Source organism: Nymphaea colorata, chromosome 9 (genome assembly GCF_008831285.2).
Source record: "Nymphaea colorata isolate Beijing-Zhang1983 chromosome 9, ASM883128v2, whole genome shotgun sequence".
Taxonomy (NCBI): Eukaryota; Viridiplantae; Streptophyta; class Magnoliopsida; order Nymphaeales; family Nymphaeaceae; genus Nymphaea; species Nymphaea colorata.
The window spans coordinates 24,059,120-24,082,281 of NC_045146.1; the positions used below are offsets into that span (position 1 = coordinate 24,059,120).

At 37.5% G+C, this 23,162-nt stretch overlaps 2 protein-coding genes and 2 long non-coding RNA genes across 5 annotated transcripts; 1 reads left to right on the forward strand and 3 right to left on the reverse strand.

Annotated features, from left to right (window-relative positions):
• Positions 1-517: 517 nt before the first annotated feature.
• LOC116260712 (monooxygenase 2-like) lies at positions 518-4,386 on the reverse strand. Its single transcript, XM_031639149.1, is given in 7 exon segments — positions 518-1,059; positions 1,474-1,690; positions 1,917-1,951; positions 1,954-2,078; positions 3,230-3,364; positions 3,489-3,558; positions 4,356-4,386. Coding segments are annotated over 7 exon segments (1,155 nt in total).
• Positions 4,387-5,159: 773 nt separating this feature from the next.
• On the reverse strand, positions 5,160-11,369 carry LOC116261417 (uncharacterized). 2 transcript variants are annotated; one of them, XM_031640155.2, is made up of 9 exons: positions 11,215-11,369; positions 10,927-11,049; positions 10,026-10,106; positions 9,817-9,905; positions 9,455-9,529; positions 5,967-6,028; positions 5,832-5,891; positions 5,579-5,752; positions 5,160-5,489 (listed from the first exon to the last, which is right to left on the reverse strand). In XM_031640155.2, the coding sequence occupies exons 2-9, from the start codon at positions 11,047-11,049 to the stop codon at positions 5,410-5,412; spliced, it is 744 nt and encodes a 247-aa protein (XP_031496015.1). In that variant the 5' UTR covers positions 11,215-11,369; the 3' UTR covers positions 5,160-5,409. The 2 variants fall into 2 exon arrangements, with proteins under 2 accessions (XP_031496015.1, XP_049935670.1); XM_050079713.1 differs by having other exon boundaries at positions 10,927-11,120; positions 11,215-11,292.
• A 1,800-nt stretch (positions 11,370-13,169) lies between these two features.
• On the reverse strand, positions 13,170-15,958 carry LOC126410399 (uncharacterized). Its single transcript, XR_007574322.1, has 3 exons — positions 15,865-15,958; positions 13,703-13,800; positions 13,170-13,598 (listed from the first exon to the last, which is right to left on the reverse strand). It is a non-coding gene; the product is annotated as an uncharacterized LOC126410399 (long non-coding RNA).
• Positions 15,791-20,668, forward strand: LOC126410398 (uncharacterized). Its single transcript, XR_007574321.1, has 5 exons — positions 15,791-16,700; positions 17,873-18,403; positions 18,884-19,103; positions 20,380-20,499; positions 20,585-20,668. It is a non-coding gene; the product is annotated as an uncharacterized LOC126410398 (long non-coding RNA).
• Positions 20,669-23,162: the final 2,494 nt, after the last annotated feature.

The window sequence follows — 23,162 nt, forward strand, 5'->3', positions numbered from 1 at the left end:
TTTTTTGTCTTTTCCCCATTCAAACACGGCAGAGGATAAAAGTTTCAGTTGCTTTCAGTTACTTACTGTGCATAACTAGCGAGCTGCTGATCATAGTGACAGTGACAAAAAGATGAACTTTTTTAAGGAATAGATTAGCTTATCCCTCATACGTTCAGGCTTGATCACATAGCATAATTAGAATCAGCTTTTCACAAGGTCAGATGGCTATGAAAAAAACAGAGGTTTTTGCACCCTGAAAGTATGAGGTCCAACACCATAGGTCCATAACGAGGTTAATTAAGCTCTTCTAAACACTGTCAACATATTCTTAAAAGAGTTAAATATTTTACTTTTATTGTATGAAAATGACATACGCAAAAACTTAAGAGTATGAAGCAGTTGTTCTATATTCTAAAAGAGATATATATAGAGAGAGAAGATTCTGCATAGCAGAACACATGCATTACAAATACCGCCATTGCCAAGCTAACACAATCTCATAATACTCCAAATGCTGCAACCCAATTTACTGAAATCATCCTTGAAGCTTCCCGCAGTCAAACATGGAAGTCTGCACTGTGACCCAAGAAAGCATCCTAATGAGCAACCTATTCCTCAAGAAGTTGATCGTCGTACCACCACTCTGCTGCAGCCTCCCCACCGAGTAGGCCGTCAAAATGAGCCTGAACCTTCTTCCCCTCCTCTTCCTCACATACTTCTCCAGTCCATCTTTCACTCTTTGGTCTCTCTGTTCTTCACTCCCCGTGATCCCCAAGAGGGCTTCTCCCAAGCACCTTACAAGCACCACAACATCCTCCAGAGCAGAGCATCTTCCCAATTGGTCAGGAGTCATTGGGTGCATGGCATCCTCAATCATAGTCACCTTTCCCTTGCGGAGCTCATGACCCCACAGCATCGTCCATGGCGACCTGTACCTTAGAGGTGAACACATTATGGAGTTCAGGTCGGTGTGCTCTACGACACTCACTGCTTCCCGTGCCCCCTCTATTCCACTTAAAACAATTTCTCTCAGCTTCAGCGGGTCGTCTTTCATTGTCACATCATCTGCAACATCATCTGCAATAGATGAGGAAAACAATGAGATTTCAGTTTGTGCAATTTTTGTTTTCGAAAACAGAATCTCGCTTCATATTATAACGTGTGGAATGCCTAAATCATTAATGCCAACTGCATTAATAATCTCTCAACAGTATTGCATTATCCTATACAAGTGACAAAATAAGAACCACCAACCTTCCATACTGCGATGAAGCTAAAGTTTGGTTAGATGGTCTCTAATATGTAAACAGTTTGTTGCTAATAAGACCATTTATGTGGGTTTATCTAAGAGTTATGGGAGAGTTAGGAGGGGCATCTGCCCTCCCTGGCTTATACAAGGCTCGGCAACTAGATCAAGCTCATATTACCCTAATCTACTCATGTTTCAATGAATTAAAAGATAAAGAGGTTGTGTGGTCTTCGTTCTTATACCTTGAGGGTTAAAAGAAAGAGTAGAGAACCAATAGATCGTTCGCTCATCACAAGGCAAGATCCCAAATCGAGCGTCATTGCCAAAGAACTGAGCAAACCGGGGTTCAAAGCCGTGGCCTTCAGGGTAGTGTGCGAGTCCTCTTATGGTGGAGACGAGCTCTGGAAGCCCCAGCCACTTGGCGACCACAGAGTTCACACCATCACAACCTATCAGCACCTGAAAGTTCATAGAAAACATCCCATCCGACGACGTTCATGCTTTCCATCAAAACATAGGTGGAGAGAGTCATGGATATCCAGTTGAATCGGGTAAGAGCCGGTTTGTATCCAGATTCAGAAAGCTGGATCCAAATGAAATCTAGATAATATATGTTTGGTTGATATCCAAGCAGCGTGTAGTCTTATGACTCTTTGAATATTTGAAGCAATGAAAAGATATATACCTTAGCTCTAATAAGGGTTCCATCAGCCAAATGAATGACTTCTCATCTTGTTGTTCTATGGATACCACCTTGGATCCAAACCTGATGATCCCATGCGGCAGCTGCTTCGATGGAGTCTCCACCAGCATCCGTCGGCTAACCCATCGCACTTCAACGGCGTTGCTGCAAAAGAAGCAGCCGCCTCGGTTATTTATTAGACGCGTGTTTTCTTTAGGCCGCCCAAGTTCGGCTGCTTTCCCTTCATCCGGATCTACCAATATAATTGATGCTTACTTCTTCTTTTTTTATACAACAATTCCATATCAAAAATTCAATTTATGACATCTAGAACATGACGATCAGGAGAGCCGTTTGGGTTTTCCGGCGACCGAAATTTCTTTCAATGAATTTCCATTCCACATTGTGATTGGACGTATAAGAAAAGTCACAAAAAGAACATATGTCTAAATTGAATTGTATGAGTTTGTAACAAAATTCCATTTGCCTACCAACTTTTCATGATTTTTTGGGTTATTTTGATCATACCCATTTCACTGATTGCTAAAAATTGTTTTTTTTTTTTTTTAAATTGTCGTTAAAAAAACAGTTGTCAAGACATTAAGGACGACTTATAATGTGGAGTGTTTTTAGCAATAATTTATATTTTCCTTCAACTGTCAAGCAACCTTGGGGCATTGACATATTTATATTCTCTTATATATATATATGTAAAGACAAAATAGATTTTCACTTCTACAATCCTCGACAATTTTACCACTCTACAACTGTATCTACATTATTTAGCTAATAATGAACCCAAAGTCATGGTTAACAAAAGCCAGAATCTACCAAAGTGAGCCAATCTACCACAAAGGAGCCAGAAAAGAAGAAAGAAAGGAGAGGCAGATACGAGGGAGACCTAGTGGGTTTACTGGTATAACCATGGTGGCCTCCCCAACAGGTTTATACCCAACATTAATTTTTCTTACCTTTTTCCAGACCTGGTGAAGGTTAAGTCTGTTACAGTTTCTCCAGTGACATTGGAAGTGAACAGTTATAGCACTTATGAATTTAGGAAACAAACAACATATTTTATGTAATCTATGTCAGTTGAGAATTAAAGTTTTCATCAGAATATCTATAAATACTTATACAAAACAGTAGTAACAAATTACACTATATCTCCAACATCTTTACTGTCATTAGATTCTACACATCGTTTGTTTTCTCATAACTGAGGCTTGAATCAGTGCTCTTGGATATATACGGATCAAAATATTAAGATTAGTTCCAAAGTAGAGAAAAAAAAGATTAAGAAGGAACAAATGCAGCACCTGCGAAGTTGGGTGTGGTGTTGTATAAGTAGATCCCCAACACCGAGAGCGTCCTTGGCTTTCCAGGCGTTGCTCCACTGTGTGAGAGCAAACCCACTGGCTCTTAGGCTATCGGCCAACTCCAAGACCAAGCTTCTCAATCAAGTCTGGGTAACAGAGCTACCATATTCCAACAAAGCTATATATATATATATATATATATATATATATATATATATATATATATATAGAGAGAGAGAGAGAGGGAGATATTTTAGACCTGTGAAGGCCTAGGGCTGTTGCAACACCTCCAATACCAGCACCAACAATCACCAAATCCTCGGAGACCTCTATGAGAAGGAGAAAGGGAGAGAGAGGGAGAGTGAGAGGAACGAATCTCGATAGAGAAAGTGAGAGAGATACGGGGAAACTGTCCTCTCAGACTCCATTTTATTTTAGGAGCAGCAAAGTTGCATAGGATTTTCTCAAAGGATGCACAGCACTGCATGAGAAGAGAAATGTAATTTGTCTTCACCGATGGTCAGTGCTGGTGCCATGGCACTCCAAAGCTAACCCCATCAAGACCATGCAGGGGATGGTGTTAAATTGTCATATTATTTAGGAGACCTTTTGGCTACAACAACACTTTGTTATTGAATCTTCCTCAATCTTTAAAGGAGATTCATAAAACAACAAGAAAATGTTTCCATTGCCAAGCAGCCCCTTATGCTCCATGGAGAGAGAGAGCTCAAGTAATTCAACTCTAAGCTTGACATCAATTCTAAGCAATAGTAGAGAATTTGAATCCATATTCTAAGACTTGGGCAGCCATAATTTGTTTACCTACCTATGGTTTCAAAGGAGTTTAACTTTCAGCAAAGAAAATTCACCCCGAGTGGACCCACTTTTATAAATTTCCACTTTTTGTGTAGACTCAGCGATTTAGGTTAAGATTTACCTGAGAATATCTATCGAACCACAAACTACATGTGCTTGATAATTCTAACCAACTGCAATTCGAGAACCAGAGATTTGATTTCCTCGTCATCTTTCAAATCCATGGGATTGAGGATCTAAAATCTTGAGTCTAAGATCCCAAAATCTTGTATCACTCTTGGTCAGGGATCAAGGAAATCGAACGGCTGACCTGGATTATCTCCTTTCTTGACCGTAGGCATCGTGCAACTATGAGAATGGAACCCATATAACATAGACAAAATAAGTTCCCGAGATTTCATCTTGCTCTTAACCCACCCCTAGTCAATGAGCGGATATTCGTTTTACTCGGGTTTTTCGTTTTTGTAGATCAAACCTTCAGTATGTGGAATGTAAAAAAATTGGTGATTCAAAAATGTATAAAAAGTTTGATCTCTCCAAAGAGTGAGAGTCACTCTCACATCAGGGAAAGACGACCCAAGTTTAACTCTACCAAAATAAACAGCGTTAAAATGGTAACACAGTCTTCAGATTAGACTCACTTTGCAACTTTGGTATTTCCTTTAATTGCATGTGTGACAAAAAAATTAAAAAGTTGTCGTACGCACTTTCTTTGATGTACAAAGCTTTAGAAGCTGAAGAGTTGCGATTTGACGAAACCTGGTGCTGATGTCACAAATGATATTCAAGTCACTCATGTTAAATGGTCTGGCTGGCATAAAGTATTCGATTTTAATTGAAAAAGCATTTCTGAACTAAAAGAGCCTCGAGCCCTATATATAAAAAACTCGTCAGTTTCATTGAAGAACCACCACAACAAATGTTGGATCCCCTTTGAAAACAGATTTGCCTTTCCTGGATCGCGCATCCTCACTTTTCATAATGAAAATTTTATATAACCAAATCGACTTGATTTTCGGTTTGTGCAATTCAAGAATACATAAACTTCCCAAAAAATCAGCCACAAGATAACAAGATTGAGAAAAACTGGAAGATTTCATCTGGTAAAAAAAAATGAATAAAAGAATGTACTGCTCCGTTAGTTAATTGTACAATAGGTTACATAAATAAGGTCAATTTCTCTGAAATTAAAGACCTACAAGACATAAAGCCACGAGAGAAAACCGGCCATCATCCAGAATAAAAATACAAATTTTGGGTTAAGAATTATAAAAGACTAACAACAAACATGAACTTGGGAGCAGGCATCCAGGAAAAGCATAAAGCATAGAACTGCTCAAAGATGATCAACCAGCTCTATGCAGCTACAGTGCGGCAGCTGCATTGACTGAACCATTAGATCCACGACCCCTTCCACGCCCACGCCCCCTGCCACGACCACGCCCTGCAACAGTGTGAAACAAGCCAGGCAGTGTAAATTACAAAAAGCACTTTTGGAGGAAGACTATTTTTGAAGTTAGCAGGATGCACCACCTCTACCATAGACGGGTGCTTCATCATTGTAAGCATTAGTTTCGTGATGGGTATCAGCTGGGCCACCATAGCTTCTCCCACGTCCACGGAAGCCACCACGCCCACGACCACGGTTGTATCCTCGGCCTCTGTCCCAGCCACCATTGACATATTCACCGCCAGCATTACCATTTCCTGCAACCCATTCAATAATCAGAGACAGCATACCAATAAAACACAAGAAACTTAAGAAAATTAAAGGGACTGTCTTTACCTCTGCCTCGCCCCCGTCCACGAGAACCACGGCCTCTACCACCTCCACCAGGAGAGGCCTCTGAAAACATTGAAGCCTGTCAGAGACTTCTATTTAACTACTGTTTAGGTTTGAAGCAGACAAGATAATTTATACCTGCTCCATAATCAAAGTCATTCAATGGCTTGACTTGCTCTGCAGGTAAAGGTGGCTGGTATCTGCATAAGAGCAGACATGTATTGTGAATTCAGGGAGCTAATAATAATCAAAGCCATTCAACATCTGTTCGTTTGCCTACTTAATAAAAGAAGGAATCCAAGTAAATTTGACAAAGAAACTTCTTTGGATCCATATTCCTGGCAGAAACTTAATGCATCATCTTCGAGATGGAAGTCAATTGTGAAATATTGCATTTAGAGTCTTAGACAATCACAAGCATTGGGATGACAGCATCCACCACCACGAAATCAGAAGAAGAAGAGGTCATCGTTAAATCATGATCTCAAAACAAACTATAGGCGCATAACCAAATATAGATATAAAAAGTAATGCCACAGAATAATTTACAAGCGTGGCTAACTAAAGTAAACCACATGACGTGTACAGTTCAGACTACTATTCCCAGTGGTTGGTATAGTAGAGCAGGCTTCTAGTGTTTTTGATGGACCGTGGCACCTCCAATGCCATGGGCCTAAGAATCCTGTGTGCCAACTGGAGCATGCACAGGCCCAAAAGGTTTGTAGGAATAGTAATTGCCGTAATAACCAACCATGAAAATGGTAACCAATAGGTTTGCTGAACAGTTTTATAGAACAGGATAGGTTTGCTGAACCACTGACAGCAAGAAGCAAAAGGCAACATCCCTGGTTTTTCCACTATAACATTCCAATTGTTGACAAAAAAGAAAGAACGCAAATAACATGCAAAGGACAGTTGTAGCTCGTAAAGAGAGATGCAAAACATTTCTTTTTAAAAAAAAAAAGAAATTTATGAAAAGCGCCAAAAATTTGGAAAAGGCTGAAAAAACAATTAATTTCTGATCAACAAAAAACTTAAGGAAAAGGGGAACGAAGCTGAGGATGCCCAGGGGAGCAATGGTTTGGTGCTCAATATTTCAACTTTCAAGTTAAAAGATAAGCCTCCTCCGATCAAATAGGAGTATAGAACTAACATACATATGATGATGCACAGACCTTCAGTAACAGTATGAACAACTCTCTGGAGATGAAGCAAGAAAATGCTGTGTTCCAAACATTCTTTGAAACATAGGCACACCATGAATCAAAATACATGGGATCAAAGAACAGTACTATGTCCAACACTTATTATCACTTGAGGCATCACTAAAAGAGGCAGAGGAAACACGTTACTTATTCACAGATGCATAAGGTTTGCTCTATCCTATTATTACCCGTACCTTCAGAAACCCACCAACACTGATGGCTAGAATAATGTAACAGAGAGAGAGAGAGAGAGAAAGAGAAGGCGAGATGTTACTCAAGATTTTTTAAATCGTTTGTCATACTTTTTTTAATAAAATGTCCTGCACCATAAATGTCAACCATTGTCATAAATATCGTTCAAGGGTTTCATTGGCGAGGTTTTTTTTTCACATGTTATAAGGAAAATTTGCTTTCCTCTGTGAAACATTGATAATTCAAAAAATTACAAAATACAAAAAAGAAAGAAAAAGTCTTTCACAATGACGTCAAGGAACCAAGAGTGTACTCCAAACAAATGGGGTTTAAGCACAAGAAAAATCAAACCAACGATGCAGAAATCTAACAATTTTTCGTTACCAACTGGATGGCTAGCTACTTAGTGGCATGATTTTTTTTTTTTTGCCTTTTTATGTGACTTGTTAAAAACATAAACACTGTAAGAGTTTGAAATATTGGTTACCCAAAGCTAGCTAAGACTAACATTTTGATGTCTAGAGAAAATGAGCACGAGTTAAATACCCATTAACATCAGACCATCAACAGGTATTGAGCAACACTACTGCTAACATTCCCTCTTAAAGATTACCACTACAGGATGGGGGCAAGTGAATGTTTGAACCCAGAGAACTCCTTGTCAGTCAAAAAGGGAAATTAAGATATTAGAAATCACAAACAATCTAAAACACAAAACACTAATCCTCATGTCCTAAAATGGTTTATCAGAAAATAAAATTCATACTTAATAAATGTCTACCAATTGAAAAAAATAATTAAAATATCAAAATTAAGTACTTGTTATATTTCATAACTTTCACTTTTTAAACTTTTGATGTTAAAAATCACAAGTCAACTGGTGGAAAGCAAGTCAATTTTACTCTTCAAATTACTTAACCCTTAAAAGATTTCAAATCCACTTTCCTTGTTGAGTAGTAATGTTTAAACAACTTGACATTAAATTACGTATTCAAAAGCAGCGGGTCTAGGTGATGAACCAGTGAACCTTCAAAGAGCATAGGTGAAAACCTGAGTTGGCCAGAAAAAAAAACTCTAAAACAAAGATCACTACACAATTTTCAGCAATATTTACATTTAATCTAATATCCAGAAGTGGAAGGACAAGTAGACACAATCAGTATAATACTCAACAACATTTATTTGAAACATCAAGCAAAAATGGAAAAAAAAATGTCATAAATATACATTTTAATTTTTACTGGCAGACATTTTTGCAATCTGAATACTTAAACCACATATATAAAGATAAATAACAGATTACTCTTCTCAAAAAACGAAAGCTCCACATTTTCAAGACAAATCATTTGGGATTCAGATAGTTGAATTCATATTGGTTTCTCTTGAATTAATCTAATGAGAATAGTCACTAGTTTTCTCCCAAAGCACCAATCAGGAACTCCTAACAAAGGCCATTCGGCCCTCACTTGGCAAGAAATTGAAATGGCTTGCAAATTGCTAGTCATTTAGACCCTAATGGCCCTTGATAATCTTGCAGCAACTGACATTGTTTGTTGCATCAAAACACATGCGTAACATAAGAATTCCTTACAGTTAAACCTAATTCACAATAGTTGTATACAAATACTCCAATATTTACAGAGCACTCGCAATACTCCAGAAATGCAATGAGAAAGCTACACGAGTTAATAAAACAGTAAGAAAAAAAAAGTGAATTGTAGAAAAAAAAAACTCATCAAATTTATACAAACAATTTCCAGTTCTTATTTAAGAAAGGTATGTGAGTCTTCCTCAATAGTTCATCAGGATCTTAATAGCAAAAAGACCTTAAAGTAGTAAACCCCCATGCTTCAAACAGCAGTTACCAACATACTCAAGTAAGGTTTTCCATGAATTACAAGACAATGATTAGGTGACAGGATTCTCCATGGGGTTGTCAAAAGCAATCAAGATCAATATGTTAAATGTCTTAAACAATAAATTGGCATACATGTCAATGAATGATACAGCAAGAAAAAATGAATACTTTGGGACCACTCATTAAAATTTGAGATGACCATGACCATCATAACCCTAAATGTGAGATTTATTGGACAAATATGTAAACTATAGCATTTCATAATTCATATGGAGAAAATGAGATGAAAACTAATTCCTGGCCACAAACCAAAAAACACAAGCTCATAAAGATAGCAACAAGCAAGCAGAGAAAATAAAGTAATGTCTCACCCTACAGATGAATTGTCCAGCTCCTTCTTTGACAAGACTATTGTAATCATCGATACATGCCTGGTAGTCTCCAACCTGCAAAAACACGAGCATATATAAAATTTTCATTTAGAATAGCACAAGCAAGCAGCATACATTTCTTGCAACACCAGAAGTAGGATGTATCATAACACAATGGCCAACTGGCATAAGCTGCACACTGTGGAGATTATTTGAGACTCCAGCTTTGAACTACACTCATGGATTCACCTTGGGGGCATACCCCACTAGTCTCAAGTGGACAACTGACTCTTGGTAATCCCCACACGCAAGTCCTCATAACTGACTAGAAAAAGAGCAGAGTTTGTACAATGATTTCTTACGTAAGGAGGCCTTCTTCTAACGGTTCCCATGTATCAACTATGTCGGTTGAGCCAATTGATGTAATTTGGTGAAGACCCACAATCCTTCTCTACAATAATGGGAGCATCAACAGTTTACACATTTGTATGAAAATCATTTTTGACACATAAAAGAACATGATACTATGAAATCATACAAAGAACTTGTCGAGCTTAGAAACAGAACATACCTTAATGAGCTCAACAATCATCACAGTCTTGTTGATAGCTCTTCCCATTGCCTTTAGGATGATCTCATTTGAACCCTTTTCCTGTAGAAAGAACAACCACAATATCTCTGAAATAATGAAAACGTACACCAAAATAGGCAGTCAAAACAAGACAATAGAAACAAGGAAAGCGTCAAAAACTAGATCTTAACTGCATTGATGACAATCCTGCCTTACACATAAAGGTTGTCCAATGTCTCATGTGTGATTCATAAGGCAAAATACATGGTCAAAAACCTTACGAGCACATGCCGATCACATGGTAATGAAACACAAGAACTATAAAATATCAGTTTCAGCATTATGAGAGAGACTGGTAAAAATCACAGCACGGTCTTTTGAGGAGGAAAAATCCACACAAGAACCAAAGCACTGCTACTGAACTAACAATTGACTGAACGTACACGGAAGATAATTTTTTCGGAAAAACGAGGGGAAAAAACAACAAGGATGAAAGAACACAATCCATACAGAAACTAGAATATAACTTGCGGAACAACGATACAGAGATACACAGACATAAACTCAACCCAGAAAAGTAAACTAAACCAATGTCACTCGTAGATGGCCACATCAACCAACCAAAAAGACTTCATCGTGCCTAATATTCCTATCCTTATTATTTATTTTCAGTGCGGACAGACCCATAGAGCTGCAAACTGATTAACCAATAAGCTTAAACTCGATACAAGGTTCCTCGAAACACCAAGCACATCCAACGACCAAACGGGAAGACATGACAACCCTTCCCCGCACAAAAACTATCGTAAAATCCCCAAAAAGACACGTGCAAAGCGCAACCAATCAAGAACCAATGGAACAAAATCCAACTCGTGCAACCAACTTTCTTGAAAAAGTTTACCTGGAGCAAAGTAGTTGCATACGTGATATAGCTCCGCATTCTTCCCTGTGTAGTGATCCTGATCTCGTTCTCGTTGATGGGCGCCTCCGGCCGTGGCTTCTCCACCCTCTGGTACCGATCCATCTTTCGGAACCACAAAAAAATCCCCACAAAATCGTCACGAAAATCAGATCTCGCGACTCAATCACAATATTCTCCACAACCGAACGAAAACAATTTAGCACCTGGACGGTACGCTCAGGGAAAATATATAACGAAAGAGGAGGGAAGAGAACAGATTTTACCCACCTTTGCCCCCACTCCTTTGTAGCCCTAGAACGGCTTCGTTTCTTCTGTTCCGCCCTAAAACCCTAATCTCCCTTCGACTCCCTTATATAGCGACAAGTCGAGCCGCTATGTTCCTCCGGTTTTTTCTTCTTTTTTTCCCCTCATTGATAATTATTTTTAGCTTTTCTATTATTTTAAAATTAATTTCTTGTGTATTTTAATAACGATCGAGGGCCGTGAACCATGGATTCTCATATTTCTTGAGAAAGCCCGCCGTTTCGATATAATTGCCAGCACGGTGGTCTCAAATTTTCTGTTTTTGGCATCAGCCCCTTTTCTTTTGACAACCTGCTTAGGAAAAGAACAACAAATTACTTCACGTCACGTCGTATTCATACGAAAGCTTACCTTTTCAGCATCATTTGCTTAATTTGAAAGCCACCTTTTTTGCCTTCACATTAAAACAAAATTTTATAATCAAAATGCTTATTTTTTAATAAATTGGAATTGTTAAACAGACGTAGCATTTTTGTTTTCAGAAATAAGAAACTTAAACTTGAAATTTTGATTCTATTTGAGTTTAGTTTAAGGATAAATTATGATTTTGGAACCTTCATTTTTGAATCAAATTTTCAGACCATCAAATGTTATTGATGAATCATTATTTCAAGTGTCGTCCAAAGGCTTCCAATTTTTCTAGATATGACAGATTCCCATGTTCAAATACTCAAAAGGAACCACTTGAGGATCATTCTTGTTATTTATCAAGAGAAAAAATATACTTTATCTCTTAATTTTTTGTCCTTTTACATTAAATGATTCTCTCTTAACTACCAAATGCATTTATAGAACAATGGGTCATATAAACACTTCATTACTTTGATTCTCATTATGGGTAGGGGTCTTGCATTAAGGTGGTGGTACAATATTATCAGGAAAAAATGGACTCAGAAAATTTTTTAGAGATGGACCTAATTAAAGTTTTTAAATTATGATTAGGGTTAAAATATTATTTTTTTAAATTTTTGTATAAAACAAATGAAATTTTTTAAAAAAATTATAAATTTATAAAAAAAAATTATGAGGTGCAACTAGGGCAGGGCTCTACCTTGGCTCTACCCTGAAACTTTTTTTTTTTTGTTTTGGTCAATCCATAAACCACGCGTAATGGTGAGCAAACATCCTATATAATTTTTTTTTCCCCCAACTTTTTTGAGTAACAAACTTTGTTCTGAAGTTTCTGTTCAAAATAATGGTTCGTTTTGAAAATAATAAAAAATAGAGCGTCTTTTTTAAAAAAAAAAAAGGTACAAGGACTTGCCAACACGTTACTTAAACTGGCTGTCCCTTTCCTCGCTGACCTTGCGCAGGGTTGCATCGTACGGTTTGTATTTGAGTTTGGAAAAGGATGGAGGGCCATCGTTCCATGTATTTTGACTTGAAGAATTTACAATTGAAAATTCAAAAGTGGATGAGATGATAGGGCAACCATATTCTTTTTTTTTTCTCAACTAAAAATTATTTATTAATTTAGTTTCAAAAACATGGATGGAGACTTGAGTGTCAGAGCTCATACATTTTTTTATATATGAAGGGACACTCGTATACATAACAGAATAAATATTTAAAAAATTAATTACAAATAAAAAAAATTTGAGGAGAAACATGCATATGGCTTCACCTCGACAATGAATTAATTTGGCTTCTTCATCCTCATATTGAGCACAAACCCAGCTTGAATTGTTCCTGAAAGAATTGATACGTGTGTGCAAAAATAATGTGTGTGAATATATTCTCCACCTACCATCAATATGTCACTGTAAGCCTGACGCTAATATTTGAAATGAAATGTCAATATTTATTATCACACTTCATTCTCACAAAATGAAATGTCAATGTGTGTGAATTTATGATCACACTTCATTTATGTAAATAAATTCGAAATGAAATGTCAATTTGTCACTGTTAGCGTGTCATCATCAATATGATGACATGGACGTCAAAATCACTTATACACTTCATATTGCTGTGCATAATTCATGATGCGATCCGGTCTCAATTTATTTAGACCTATTCACTGCTATCACGCCACCATCGTCACCATCACAACCACCAAAAGCAGCATCACCACAGCCACAAATGGACTTTTTAAGAAACATGTAGAGCCAATTATACCCATATAGTACGTTCATGACAAATTGATGTCTTTAGTGCGGAACAGGCTGTTTCCGATGAAGTTGGCGGCACAACGATCGGAGCAGGGGTTGGTAAGCAGATAATTCTCATTTACATGCAAGTAAAAGTGTAGTGGGGGTGGTATCACGGGACACTGAAAGCATACCATGCACCCTAAAGAGACAAAGAGTTGAGTGAAAACTTCGGCTCTGCTCGTAGTCCTATGGAACCTGTAAGAGACAACAAAAAAAAAAAAGATCGGCAATTAGAAGAGGAGGCAACAAAGTCAAAAGGAAAAAGTGAATTGGAAAAACATAGATTAGATTAGTGTTACCACAAGCATTGCAGTGATCATTTTCCGGCAAACCACCTCCCTTTTAGAGCTTACTGTGCATATAGTAACAGAAGCAGCACTATCAAACCGCAAGCACACTACACTTAGAAGGCCGGGCCATCATAAGAATGAGCTAGAGGTGGAACTACGTGTGGGCAATTGCCCATACTGTTTAATAAAAATCCTCTATTTACATGCTGGGTGACCTCAAATTTATGCATACTTATATACAAAAGGCCGTTCAACTATATGGTGAATGCCCCTTAAACCAAGCATATTTGAGAAAAAAATTTGAGCTTGAGAAGCTTTTAAAAACAATAAAGCACGTCCCAGTTCAAATTTCCCAGACGTGCCAACATTACCTGTAAGCATACTGAACCAAGTGTCATGCCAAAGGGAGAAGAAGAATATTGTCATATATTGTAACTGACAACCAACACTAGAGTAGACCAAATACAGGCACAATGAAATCCAAGACCAACTTAAAAATAGCCATGAAGGAAGAATTCTAAACAAAATCCAGAGGCTCCAGAAATGTTGTTGCATTTATGCAGTAAGGAACAATAAGTACTGATTTGAGTCCATAGACAAGCTAAGCTAATGCTTATGAAGTATTAGCATAAACAGTCACTTCAACTCTGTTTACCATTTAATTGATAAAGCTTGAAACAGAAAGCAAGCGACTATAAAATACCACTTCTATGATGCGCCACACATGCTTTGCACTGATTAAACTGGCTCTCAGCTAGCAGAGGTGATGAAAATTGGAGCTTCAACAATGACCAGACTTGCTTGACAGACATAAGTAGATTGATGGACAGGGTATCCAGAAACTGTAGGCAGCAAAATTTCCTTTTAATGAGGGGAAGAAAAGAATCCCCACCAAACCAAGTCATCAAATGGCAGGAGAGGAAGGGAAGGGCAGACAAGCAGGCTATGAAGAAGACAGAACACAAAGGAAGTAATTTAATTAACCAGCTGTAGTTGACCTCCATGGAACATACAATTTTGCATTCCATCAAAGGTCCTTCTCAATGCTTTCTTGTCACGACGCAACCACAGCTAAGAAACAGATTCCCATTTTCAGAGAAACTCTAGGATCCATAACCTGAGTCCTAACCATGGCCCATTTTCAGAATCTAATGTTCAATATAGGGAGTTTCCAAGAAACATGAGCAAACAATTGATTGTGAAAATGACAAATCCAAAAATCTCACTTGCACTCATAAGCATGTGTCAGCCATAACAGAAGATAGTGCTAAGGAAGTTTCTCCCTGCACAAAAGCTCTTAGGAAAGACTTGGCAGAAAAGATTGATTTTTTACATTAACCAGCAGCTCGCCTGACTGAGCCAGAGACAGTATTAGAAACCTCAGTTACTCCAATAATTTCATCAAAGGCTTTAGAAAAAAGTACATTGTATATTTCTATTTTGTATGATTACGATCACATATTATGTAATTTTGCTATGGATAACTAATTGACCCATTCTACAAGCGTGTTCCTTTGCACAACTAGGAGAGCAGTTGCGTTTCTGTAAGCTCCTATTACAACTCTGTAGAATCAAGTGACAAGAGGTTTCAAAATTTAAGTAGAAAAAACCATTTTTAAGGTTTTAAATGTCACTTCCTTTTCCTAAGTCCATATTACCTGTCGACTGTCGTCACATCTTTGCAGAACTAGTATGCCTTTGTTTCATGCTAATGATTCAGGCTTTTATTCTTGGCTGCCTTTTCAGATATAATTCTTGTATATGAAATAAACATGCATGTACAAAATGTTGTTAATCAGGTTCATACTGGATAACCTGCAGCTGCATGCTAAAATGTACAAAGAGTACATGTGTATGACCATCTAAACATGTACAAAGAAGACTATCAATCTGCCTAATAACAGTCAAATGTTGTAAATTGTAAGACCCTGTCCTTCAGAAAGGAATAGGGATAAATCTAAACAAATAAGTTCGTAGCACAACCACACGCAGGAAATTCTGAACAAAAATTAACTAAATTAAGAAATATAAATGCATGGATGACACATGAATGCAGATGAGGATGGGAAGAATGTCTTATTCCTGTCCTTCGTCTATACGAGTATGTCCTACGTCAAATTTTGTTAAAAACATTGCAAATGTTTTACACAGCAAATAATTAGCATGGTCACCTGCTATCTCGACCTCATAACTCCCTCTTCTTCTCTCTTCCTCTTTCTCCAGCACTTTCTCTGAATTCTTTGTCTCTGCTTCTGTTTCCATCCCTTTCCTGCTCCCACACTTCATCCCAACAATGTGATGCCTGTCAGAGTGGCCGAACTTGTCAGATCTCCTTCGTGCTCAGTCTCCCTTTCCTAAACCCTGTTCCCTCTTTCTTGATCTCTGTAATTCCTGTTCCTCTCCTCACGCCCACCATGTCCATATCCCCGCGCATACTGCCCTCTGCTGCTCCGGTGTCCACCCTTTTCTCCTCTATCCAAGTTACTATGTTCAGAAGAATCACGGAAAGTAGTTCGATTCCTTTTTTTTTCCCCACTACCCTCATTCAAAAGATGGGAAATGCTTGCTCAGCTGCCCTGGATGGATGCTGGTGTGATTACTTTCTTTTTTAGAACAGCAGCTGATTGAAGAACCGATTTTTCAAGGGAAACTATTGATCTAATAGTAGTAGGCAAGATCCGACACAAAGGAACCCAAAATCTGCCAAAACACATAGGCGATGGGTGCCCAAATGCCTTAAAAATCCACTGACGCCGTGTCATGACCTTAACTGTAGCGGTCTGTCATGGCTTCATGGTCGTAGTTAGTTGCAGGAGATCGTGGCATTAAGTTCTTAGTTAGTAGTAGTTAAGGTTCAGTCTTGATGATGCCTGCCCGCCCCGCCATTAATCACATCAGCCGACAACCGAAGATCTCTTTTCGAGTCGGAGATTTAGAAATGGGGGACAGACAGAGGAAGAGAGTTCTGTACTCGCATACTTCATCAACACCAAAGGAGGGATAATGGGTAATGGCACCCTTCAATATTTTACCATGTATTTGAGAAATTTAGGATGTTTCCAAGGGTTTAAAATTGAGTATACCATGTGTTTGATTGAAAGCTTTAAGATGGTTCCAACTTCAAAGGGTCTAAAATTGAGTTACTATGTATTACTATCTAGTACCACCACCTTTATATATAAATAAACTCATTTTTTAAACCTCCACTACGAAAATAATAACTTTTTTGTGAATCTGGTCTGGATACACTGCCTATTAATGTCCAAGAAAAATCTTGTCACTGTATGGTAGTTGTGGCATTGAATAAAATATTAAATTTAAATAGAATTGATTTTTTGGGATGAATGCATTGGTGGATTAGGCGTGGCTAAGGTACTTGCCTTAATAACCTATAAGCAGGAGAAAACTGCTCTTGATTTTGTAACGATGCTCTTAATGGGAGTTCCATGTTACATGATAATCCGAGGCAAGAATCTCATGTGCTTACATGAGAGCCTCATATCTAGATTCACCTTATGTCATTCAAGAAGTCATGGTAATCATGTTTTGTTTGCACCTATTGTTTATTTCTATGTGGATATATGATAAAATAATTCAATTTTTAAACGGTAAATTCTTTTTTTTTTTTTAAGAATTTTTGCAACTTGAGCTATGGAACCAGAATAATATGCTGGTACCTATGTTCTTAAATATTTTGGGCCCACATAGGATTGATGGCAAGCACTGAGCAGTGAGAAAGTTAATTATGACTAAAATGAATGATAAGCGACTACTCAAATAAAGGACAAAGCAAATACTACATAGGATGAACAATTTGTGAGAGATCCTATATCTTATGGTGCTGGTTTTGATCACATCCCCATTATTGGTGCACTTCTTACTGTCATGAGAAATGAGGCAAAAATCATGTTTCTTTTAACTTGATTAGATAGTTGCTCTTCTATATTGCCTGTTGGAAGGATAAAGTGTCTGAATGTGAAGCTGTAGTTATGAAAGTCAAGAACCAACTAATGGGGGAAAGATTTCAACAGCATCTCGATTAATATGGCATTGCTCTATTACTGTTTCTGTTGCTAGCCACTTGCAGTTAATGCCTTTGGTGTCTTGCACCAGTTCTATCTTAGCATCTTTTCTTGGGAGTACATTAATATGGTTTTCTTTTGTTTTTTGTTTGTAAAGTTTATGCAGGTGAAATCAAAGATAAAGGCAACAGCTATGCCAAATGTGTCACTTCCAGAGGCCCAATGCCAGAAGGTAGAGACTTTTTCAATCGGCTCCAGATCCAGTCACTCTGCAAAAGCTGCTCTGGATGAGCTCTTGGACTTGCCTTCTGGATCTTCCATCCATAGATGTACTAAAGCAAGCAACACCGAGTTCGAATCCAATGACATAGGTGTTCAGGAAATGTCATCAGCACATGCAACACATGAATTCTGAAAAGCTCAAGCTTCCAGTAGAGTGTTTGAAGAATGCATATGCAAGGTTCCAAGAGAGGGATGTTTCTAGAACTTTGTTGGGAGATGCAGAAGGAGTATGTGGTGCAAAAAGGCGAAAGAAGAATACTGTGCCAGCACCTCCTGAAAAGATACATGCTGGCATCTTGAATTATCATTTAAATAAAAGAGTTTCATCCCATGAACCTCTTGAAAGAGGTGTTGGACTGGATTCCTTTCCTCCATCCTTTCTGACAAGCATGGATGTTTATATGAGGTCTGTCTGCCATCATGTTTATCCTTCACTTGTAGCTTCTTTTTTAGTTCATTATCATTATATGGATGTAGGACAATGAGGGATGTCCTAGAAATATTTGAGTTTCAATTTTCAAACACCTTTATCAATGGAATCAACGATTAACTGTAATAATCTTTCCATTGTGAAAGATGCATCGAGGTTTAAAATCCAAGTAGGATTTAAAACTTAAAAGACAATGCAAAGTCAGAAAGTATAGTGTAGAAAAAATTGTTATACCATACAGACACTTTTCAGAACTTATAAGATTTCTTAACCGTTGACACTGTGTGGGTTGTTTTTCTACCATCAGTTTTTTATGTAACTACAGAAAATCAGAATCACTAGGTGGCTAATGATCAACAATCCAAATCCAAAATCTTTGGCTATAGTGAGTTGTTTCTCATCCTTAAAAACATGTATAATTTTTGTTTCTTACTTTTTCATCTCATTGTGCTTCAGGAGGAGAAGAAAGATAGAAGCTGCGAAGCTGAGAATCAACAAAATTATGGTTTCTAAGATATCATAGCAAAGGAGGAGCTTGACTGAGCAGGATAATGTTTCAGATGATGAACAGTATACGGATGTGGCAAGCTGCAGTACAAGCAAACTTTATCAGCAGGCTGGAGAAAAAGATATTGATTGGGAAGATTGTATTATTGAACTCCTTCTCTTGCATCTGGTATATGCATCTGATTCATATCTTTGTTCATCTCCAGAAATTTTATTTTTTGCTGCTCCCTGCATATGCTCTTGAGGTGGTAATTTGTAATCTTATTGACTGCAAGTGACATCAACCAATCTGCTTTTACAAAATAATGGTCCACCACCAAAGAAGAGAACTTTTGAAGGAATTGTTTATATGGTTGTTACATTATTTATTCGCCCTTTCTTTATGTGGTACTTTTACTAGCTTTTTCCTGTATGCAGAAAAAAAAAATTCTAGCTGTGCTTGGAAAGATCCAATTTTTTTCTTTCAGCAAATTAGGTTTTCGTGTTTTACAACTGTAGACGCTTAAAATTTTAAGTGTCTGACATAGTTGCACAGTTCTCATGGCGTCTACATTGGATCGGTTATGTCATCAGTCACAGATGAATTCTCCAGCTTGTTAGTGTCTCATGCATCTTGTATGTGTTTCTCTTACCTTCTAAATCTCAAGGGGTCATTTGGTTGTGGATAAAAGGTTTGCCTTTGTAGATTTTCCGCAACAAAAAACATGAGATTTATTTGGCCTGTACTAATTATGAAACAAACTTTTATCACGAGGGCTCATTTTTCCTAAAAAAAAATTTAAAAAAAGAAGGATATTGTTTTCAGTCTGAATTCTTTTGTTTAACTTTTTTCTTTGTAAAGTTCTGCCAGCACTAAAAAGTATAATTTCAATTGCTAAGTCAAGTATGCTTATGGAGATATAACCAATCTTTAGTCGACATTGCTTTAGAGGACCTTGCTCGTCAAGAGCTCAAAGTACAAAAAGGGAATCTGCATGTGGTCCCTCTCCTTCCTTCCTGAGTTTCTTGGGTATCCAAAGACTCTTTACAACAATATCCAGTTCTCACTTCATACTAAAGTACCTCGGTCTAGCCGCATTGGGGGATTAATAACGTAAAGCACTTCATAGTAAGTCTATCATTTCATGGAGTAGATCACTGGACATATCCAGTAAGAAGAAAGTAAGCTATATTGTGTGCATCATTAGTGCTAGTCATTATGGCATTCTTCTTGGTGAAAAGGAATAGTTTCTATTGAAAAAAATTATGTGGAAACAACATCTATTGTCATCAGTAGAAGCACACAAGTATTGAAATCTGTAGAGAAGTCGTTTTGCACTGGGTGCTGTTACTCAACATCACCTGTGCCTTCTTATGAGATGCAGGATGCAATCTCCTTTGCAAGTTCATGGATGTCTTCCATCTTTTTGCATGAATGCATTTTGAACGTGTGTTGTTGACTGCAGGTAAGCGAGGAAGAAATAGAGAAGGGATACCGTCGATCTCTACTTGGTCTGTACGTCTTTACTTCTGGTCATAACATTTCAAATGAAGAACTTGGGAGTTATCTACGCCCTAAAGAAGAAGTGAGGCCTAAGAAACTAAACTTTTAGAGAGGACCTTTTTGTTGCTCTTGCACCTGTTTCTAAATAGAATTTCTGTTTTCATCAGGTTGCTTTATTATCGATGCTGAAGGACTGGGAGTGACTAGTAAGAGATAACATTTGCAGCGTCTTAAATTGGATCAAATTTCCAGAGTGTTAATCAGGACGGCATGTGTATATCAAGACACATGCTTTTTTACTTTTATATATAGCTTCCGAATTTGAGTCATTTTCTGCCATAGTGCAGAGCACTATATCTCTCATTTTTTGTCTATGATATCTAAGTTTTCAAACAATGGTGGATACTTCAAGTAAGCAGGGCACCTGGCAAGGCCGCAGCGCATAAGAGCAGCCTTGACCCGGCCTGACTGTCTGGAACCTGAGCATGGGCCCAGCCCCATTCCGCTCAATTAACATTAAAAATAATATTTTAAATATAAAATAATATATATATATATATTATAAAACAATATTAAATATAAGTTATTGGGCCTAATTGGACTACCTCCGATAACTTTACGGGCAGGCTCGTCGACGCACAATATCTCTCACAGCTTTCAGCCAACTCTATCCTCTCAAACAAAGCACATGCTTAAGTTTATAAAACTTATATACGAATTCTCAAACTTTAAAATCTCCAGTTCGCACGCTAAATGTTATGCGGCATCCAATGTCAACAATAATAGTAAAAATCTCCACAAATTATGTTGGCATTATGTCTTGATAGCCATATATAACCAACGAGGGCAAGTGTGGCATATTCGGCAAACCAATCCTTTTCATAATAATATTGAAACCTAAAATTATCATTCTTGTTACCGATGCGTTGAAACATGAGCCTTTTTACTTATATGTATAATGTTGCGTGAAATGTTATTTTCTTGTATCTTTGCTGCTCACGTATAATTCTTCTTTAAATTTGATTGTTGAAGGACGAATTGCTACCGAGCATGCTAACAGTGATCTCAAGGCCTGTCAACCACGGGCTTGCGAGTATATGGAAGTTGATGAAAGCATTTCTTTCACATGTTTTTCTTAAAACTCTTATGTCACATGATATGCGGTTCATGGCTTCTTCTTAATATGCGTTTCTTGTTTTGTGATTCTAGTTGTAACCGATATGTGTTTATTCTTTTGTGATTCTAGTTGTGTACTTTCTTGCTATTAGATTTGAGTTTAAATTTTGCTTTTCACTGTGAGCCTTTGAGCTGTCATATGCCGTATGTTTTTCACTTTGAGGCTCGAAGCTGTTGTACGCCATATGGTTCATGGATTTCATTTTCTATGTATTTTTATCCTTGTGAATCGTTATGCACCTCTTTCTTAGTTATTACATTTCTTTATGTATGACTTTTAGTAAACAGCTACGATCTTATTAAATTGGTATTGTCATGTATTTGTTGCTAAAAGTTTATTTAGTCCATGTGTGTTAGGTTGGAAATGTTATTGCGTTGGGATGACAATTCAATTTTTAGCAGCATCCAGATTTGCAGCAAAAACTTGATGCTTTTTATAGCCGTTTGTAGCCCACAAGAATAAACAGTTTCAAGCATAACTATTCATCTCATCTTTGGTAGGGATGTAAATAAATCTAATTTCGATCGGATATTCAACCATACTGTCTTGAAAAAATTGGATATAAAAAAAAAATTAATATGCGATTAAGAAATTGAATCGGATTCAGATGGAAAGATGGAAGCATTAGCAATACATGCATGTAAAAGGATACTATCAATATCCATCCTGATGAGCCGTCGTCGTTTACTTTTTTAAAGTTGGGTCCAAATGCTTCAGTTCAAGAGGAGGACTAAGCATTTTAAGATATGATTTGACAGCTGATTACATCTCCTCTGTCGGTTTTATTCCTGATCATTAAAAAAAATTAGAGCTTTGGAGCTTTTAGTTTAATACAAAAGTTGACTAATATATGTTCAGGTTAAAAGATTGGGTAATGTTAGTTCCATTTTCCAAAAGAAACAGCACAAAATATGGACTGCTCACACATTCATCCAGGCTTAATCCTTTTCAAACGGCCATTAGTTTTCATCTGTGACAGTGACACCCTTGAAAAGAGAAGAAAAGCAGAAGATAATTAAGCTGCATAGCAGTAATGTCATAAAGGATTTGTTAATCCTAATAAGGCAAACAGAGGTTAATTCATCAGTAAATAACTTAGGTGTGAATTTGGAGAACCCAAAAAATTTGGAGTGCCCATGCTTCGACATGCACTCGAAGGTTCCGATCTCGTCCTCACGATCGAAGAAGACATCGACGCCTTGGTCGTAAATTCGAACCAGTACCTCTCTGTGTACCACCTCCAAAGACACTGGAACACCTCGTTGGTCATGGCACCCTTGAGCTGAACCACCTGCAGCGTCTTATCCCCAAGCACATGTTCCCACTGAGATGCCAACGTGTGCAGTATCTGGTGCACTTCCTTAGGAAGGCGGACCACTGAGATGTCTCTATTTCTTTCTCAATGGCCACCATACTCACGACAAAAATTTACTCAAGAGAACTTTCCAACAAACTTATAAAAAGGACAAGATTTTTCGACAAATCTGAAAAGATTTTGAGTGCTTGTTTATAAGCTTTGAAGATCAAATTCTGCAGCTAGTAGGAAGGCGACTTGATCTTTTAGAGAC